Below are 6,348 nucleotides of genomic sequence, written 5' to 3' on the forward strand. Positions count from 1 at the left end.
ATCTAACTAAATCTAGTGTGATTCAATCTCAAAACTTCCTTCCAAGTTTCACCCCTTCAAGTTTTCTCAAGAAAGGTCAAAGATCTTCTAGGTTGCTTGGTGATTTCTTCCATAACTCTTCAAGAAGTAAGATGGATGGTGTCCCTCCTTGGTCTCTCTCTCCCCCGAATTCTCTCTCTCTTTCTCGAACTCTCTCTCTCTCTTGGCTCAATCAAGAAAAGAAGAAGAAGGAGAAGAAAAATATGGTGGTTAATAGTTTTCCAAGTGATCTTTAAGAGCAAGATGGAGAAGGAAATGGAGAGCTCTCAAGTCTCTTTCTCTCTCCCTAAATTTCGGGTGGCTCAAGAAGGAAGAAAGAAAAATGAACTCTCAAATCTAGTTTCTTTCTTTAAAGCGTGGTAGGAGGACCACCTCACCTACTTGCTTATGTGTCGCATTCTCGTGCGACATCTTATCCTTAACTAAAATTTCCCCAACCAACATTATCCTATCGTTTTTCTATTTCTTTAAAGTCTCTACATGCTCTAAATTTCATCTTAAGACTAAATTCCATGTCACCACACCAAAGTTTCACACTTAATACTAGCCTAACGATATCGGGACAATTAATAATAAAAATTCAACTAAGTTGTAAAATGACATTTTAATAGATGAGATTACAAAAAATTTGGAAAAATCACATAATATAAATGTTTCATCATTATTATTTACCTTTCAAAAATAGTAAAAATTTTTGAGCCCTCACATCCTTCCTCTCTTAAAAGAATTTTGTCTTCAAAATTCTCACCTTTCTAAATGAACAACTCAAGATACTTTTTCTGCATCTCCTCTTCTGTCTCCCAAGTCGCTTCCTCGACATCATGATTTCTCCAAAGGAAATTAACCAAAGAAATTTTCTTATTTCTCAAGTCCTTTACCTCTCGATCCAGAACCTTCACAGGATGTTCTTCATACAAAAGCGACTCATCTACTTCAATATCTTCCAACTGTATCACATGAGTTGGATCCGGATGATACTTCTTGAGTATAGAGACGCGGAAAACGTTATGGATCTTAGACATACTAGCAGGCAAATCCAACTGATATGCCATTTTCCCAATTCGTCAGAGAATTTCAAAAGGTCCAATATACCTTGGTTTTAATTTCTTCCCTTTCTTTGATATCACTCATCCTTTCATGGGTTTAACTCTCAAGAAGACTTTATTCCCCACTTCGAATTCCAAATCTTTTCTCCTATTATCCGCATAATTCTTTTGTCTACTCTGGGCGGTTTGAAGTTGTTCTCAGACTATTTTTACTTTCTCATATGCTTTCTCAACCCAGGGTATAGAGGTCGGATCCAAAATCTTTCTCTCTCCTGCTTCATCCCAATGGGTCGGCGATCGACATTTCTTCCATAAAGTGCTTCGTAAGGTGCCATTTGAATTGAAGCATGATAACTCTTATTATGCGCAAACTCAACCAATGTCATATGGTGACTCCAATTTCTTCCGAATTTCATTATACATGATCTTAACATATTCTCCAAAGTCTAGAGTATCCTCTCCGACTGTCCATCCATTTGGGGATGATATGCTGTACTCAAGTTTAATTTGGTCCCCAAAGTCTCTTGAAATTTTTGCCAAAAATCGGGAAACAAATCTTGGATCCCTATCGGAAACGATACTTACAGTAATTCCATGTAATCTTACAATTTCATCCATATAAAGTTTTGCTAGTTTCTCCAAAGGGTATTTCATATTCATTAGCAGAAAATGTGCAGTCTTAGTAAGCCAATCTACTACCACCCAAACCGTATCATGCCCCTTTTGACTCCTTGGCAACCCTGTCACGAAATCCATGGTAATATGTTGCCACTTCCACTCGGGTATTTCTAGAGGTGGTAAAAGTCCCGAAGGTTTCTGATGTTCAGCTTTAACTTAATGGCAGACAAGACATGTTTGAACAAATCTAGCCACTTCCTTTTTCAAGCCATCCCACCAATACAACTTTTTTAAATCTTGGTACATCTTATTACTCTCAGGGTGTATTGTATACTTAGATCGGTGCATTTTCTCTAATATTTCCCTTCTTATTCCTTCATCACCAGGCACCAAAATTCGATCTCGAAACCTCAGTACTCCTTCAGTCCCTACTTTAAAATCTTGGGTTCCCTCTTTTTGTGATTTTTCTAACCATTTCTGCACCATATCATCCTTCTTTTGTGCCTCTTTAATGCGTTCTAACAATGGAGACTTTAATGTCAATTTTTCAAATACAACCTTTTGTCCCTCTAGGCTGGGATTCCACTTGTTCACCTTCTCCAACATACTTCACTCTCTAACCATTAACCTTGCCACTAGAGCTTTTCGACTTAACTCATCCGCTACTACATTAACCTTCCCAGGGTGATAATTAATAGTGCAGTCGTAATTCTCAAGAAATTCTACCCATCGCCTCTGTCTCAAATTCAACTCCTTTTGAGAAAGTAGATATTTAAAATTCTTATGGTCCGTAAAAATCTCAAATGTCATCCCATATAAATAATTTCTCCTTCAACGTGAAAATGACTGCGGCTAACTCCAAATCATGAGTTGGGTAATTCTGTTCATGCGATTTTATTTTCGAGAGGCATAAGCAATAACTTTCCCACTTTACATCAAAACGTAACTCAATCCTTCCTTAGAGGCATCTAAATAAACCATAAATCTTTCCTTCTCATTAGGTAATGTCAATATCGGGGCCATTGTCAAACGCTTCTTCAACTCTTGAAAACTAACTTCACACTTAGGATTCCACATAAATTTGCCATGCTTTTTGGTCAGATTAGTCAGTAGCCCAACAATTCTTGAAAAGTCCTTAATAAACCGACAGTAATATCCCGTTAAACCCAAGAAACTTCTAATCTCCATAGGGGTCTCTGGTTGTTTCCATTGAGTAACGGCATCAACCTTAGTTAGGTCTACAGAAATCTCATTCTTAGAAATCTTATGCCCTAAAAAGAACACTTCCGCCAACCAGAATTCACACTAAGTAAACTTAGCATACAATTGGTGCTCTCTAAGGGTTTGTAGCACTATCTTCAAGTGTCGGGCATAATCTTCTTGGGTCTTACAATACACCAAAATGTCATCTATAAATACCACTACAAACTGATTCAAATATGGCTTAAAGACTCGCTGCATTAACTCCATGAATGCGGCAGGAGCATTACTCAATCCGAAGGGCATCACCACAAACTCAAAGTGCTCATATCTAGAGTTAAAAGCAGTTCTCGGTGCATTTTCCTTCATAATTCTTAACTAATAATACCCTTGCCTAAGGTCTAACTTAGAAAATACTATCAACCCTTGCAACTGATCAAACAGTTCATTAATAAGCAATAAAAGATACTTGTTTTTTATTGTCACATTATTCAGCACTCGGTAGTCTATGCACAATCTCAAACTCTCATTCTTTTTCTTGACAAATAACACGGGCGCTCCCCAAGGTGAATCGCTTTCCCTTACGAATCCCCGCTCCAACAAATCTTATAGTTGAATCTTTAACTCCTTAACTTCCGCAGGGGCCATCCGATACGGGATTTTAGAAATGGGAGCTGTCCTTGGCACTAAATCAATTTTAAACTCCACCTCTCGCTCGGGAGGTAAGGATTCTAACTCCTCAGAAAAACATCGGGATAATCTCTCACTATTGGCACATCTTCCAACTTCATTTTATCATTTGGAGGGTTTATTAGAAAAGCCAAATAACCTTAAACTCCCTTACTTATTAACTTTCTAACCTGAAGTCCCGAAATGAGGGCAGACGAAGCTAATCTTCCCTTTATATCCAATCTTAACATTGCTTCCCTCGGAAACCAAAATTCCTCAATTTTCGTCTTACAGTTCAAGTTAGCATGATATCGGGTTAAACAATCCATCCCTATAATAACATCGTACCCTTTGATGTCCAAACTCATTAGATCTACCAATAACTTCCTTTCTCCAATCCAGATTTCATAGTTTCTATACACCTGATTTGTAATTAGATTTTGGTTTCCCATAGGTGTTCTAACCTCTAGGTCATAAGGTAATTTAGCCGATTTTATATCTACCCCACACATAAAAATAGAACTCACAAATGAATGCGAAGCACCAAGGTCAACCAAGACTTTAACTAAACGATGAAAAATAGGGATAGTACCTTCGACAACCTTCGTTGGATTGGGAACTTGCTGATGATTCAGGGCATAAATCCTAACTGGAACTCTCTGTCGATTCCCCATTGTACTAGCCTGACTGGGGGTTGGCTTGTCCATCTAACGAACTCCACTTCTCTCTTGAGCCTTAGGACACGTAGCCAGCTGATGATCACTACTCCCACACTTCAAGCATTTCCCTTCTTTTTTCCAACAACAATCCTCCGTATGATTAGTCTTTCCACAATAGTTATAATGCATACCAGGAGTTGATACTTGGCTTCCTTGTGGGACATTCCTTGACTGTCCCCTTCCACTTGATGTCCCTCTAGAAAATGCCCCTCTTGACGTAGCTCCTCTCGTCATCGTTCCTCTTGGTACTCCTAAGGTATTCACTCCACTCATTCCTCTCCCAAACTTGGGAGGTGAAGCATTCGCGCTCACTGGACCACGGCTACGACTAGGAGCATTCCTTTTTCTTACATTAAAAGCCCTCGAGCCTTAGCACTTTCAATTCTCTAAGCCCTTTCAATTGCATCACTGAAACTGGAGATTTGGACCGTGCTAGACCTTCTTGTATTTTCACATTTAAACCTTGAATAAACCTCCTTATCCTCCTTTGTTCGGTCGCCACCGATTCAGGAGCGAACTTTGACAACTTGGTGAATAGTGTCCCGTACTCCGTGACACTTAACAATCCTTGTTTGCACTTGAAGAAATCTTCCCTTTTCTCTTGGATTAGCGGAGGGAGGAATTTAGCATTAAACTCGCCAGTAAAGTTTAGCCAAGTCCTAGGAGTCTGTTCTCTATCCCACTTGGCCCTTATCATGTTCCACCAGGATCGGACAGCTCCCTCGAACTGAAACACGGCAAAGGCCACTTGCCTCTCCGCCCTGTAATTTAGAGCAGCAAAAATATCAGTAATTCTTTCTAACCATTCCTCAACCATTTCTAGATCGGACCCTCCCGAGAATTTAGGTGGGAAAAACCTCTGGAAGCACTCTAGAGATCTATCCTCCCCACCCTCAGGGTTTACGAGTTGGTTTACAGTTCCATGACTTGGTTGGTTAGCCAAACGTTCCAGAAGGTCGGTGTGAGGACCCGTAATTTTTCTTTATTTCAAAATATTTTATTTTATTTTTCTTGCATGCATTTTTTTTATTAAACCCTATTATGTTGATTTTTGAGATTTTTATAAGTAAATATAGTTTTTAAATCATTTTTCTAATATAAGTTATTTCATGAGAAATAAAGTGTATATTGGACGTGGGACCCACTAGTGGCGTTAAGTGTGACGAATTCGACCAATTAGGTTACGTGTTGTATACCGGAATTAATTTACTAGGTGGTAAGAGATAATTCGAGGTTGCTTAGCTGGTTAATCTTGGAGAGACAAAAGGATAAGTTTAAAACCCTAAAGGTGCTAGGTGTCACTTTCCTAGTTGAGCTTAGACTTTGACTACTATTTCTCACCTTTACTAATAAATCAATTTTGACCCAAAAATCATCTTATTTCTCTAGCATCTTGGCCGAATTCTTGAGGAGAAAAGAAGAGAGAAAGCTTCTTCAATTTTCCTTCCTTTCTTGCTTGAATCTTGCAAACCTACCGTTTAAATTCCAAATTCCTCCACAAAAGTGAGTTGATAAGCTAGTTTAAGGCTTTTAGTGGAGCCATTTGTGAAGAACAAGCTCTAGTTATCTTGCTTCTTGGAGTTGCAAAGGTGAGTTGTCTAGATATCTTCCTTCTCATGGTAATAGTGATCAATTACGGGTTTTAGTGGTGAAGCATGTCATTTTGTGGGTTATTTCTTAAGTTAAGGTTGAGTTGTCTAATTTTCCTATTTATTGAGGATTTTTCTGTTTTTATATGTTTATTATTGGTTAGCCATGGATGATGGTTGGAAATAGTCTAGAATGAAGCCATAGTGCATAAATTGTAGCGAATTGCGGAAAATTTCCACTTTGTGCGGAAAATTCCAGATTAGGGTTTCCATTTTTTCTCATTCTGCCCGGTACTGTTTCTCCTAGTTAGAGGCCGAATTGGCCTTAGTGTAAAACATGAAAGTTGTAGAGAATGATGTTTTATAGTTGTCTACAAAATTTCAGTCCAATTGGAGCAATGTAACCTGTGAAAAGACCGAAATACCCCTGCTGCCCTGTTTCTGTCCGAAACTGATAATCAGCTTCTG

The 6,348-nt window shown here is 38.6% G+C and overlaps 1 protein-coding gene across 1 annotated transcript; it reads right to left on the reverse strand.

The window, feature by feature from the left end:
* Positions 1 to 2,633: 2,633 nt before the first annotated feature.
* Positions 2,634 to 4,525, reverse strand: LOC113758052 (uncharacterized mitochondrial protein AtMg00860-like). The gene is made up of 2 exons (XM_027301081.1): positions 4,423 to 4,525; positions 2,634 to 2,974 (listed from the first exon to the last, which is right to left on the reverse strand). The coding sequence occupies exons 1-2, from the start codon at positions 4,523 to 4,525 to the stop codon at positions 2,634 to 2,636; spliced, it is 444 nt and encodes a 147-aa protein (XP_027156882.1).
* Positions 4,526 to 6,348: the final 1,823 nt, after the last annotated feature.

Source organism: Coffea eugenioides, unplaced genomic scaffold (genome assembly GCF_003713205.1).
Source record: "Coffea eugenioides isolate CCC68of unplaced genomic scaffold, Ceug_1.0 ScVebR1_3592;HRSCAF=4877, whole genome shotgun sequence".
Taxonomy (NCBI): Eukaryota; Viridiplantae; Streptophyta; class Magnoliopsida; order Gentianales; family Rubiaceae; genus Coffea; species Coffea eugenioides.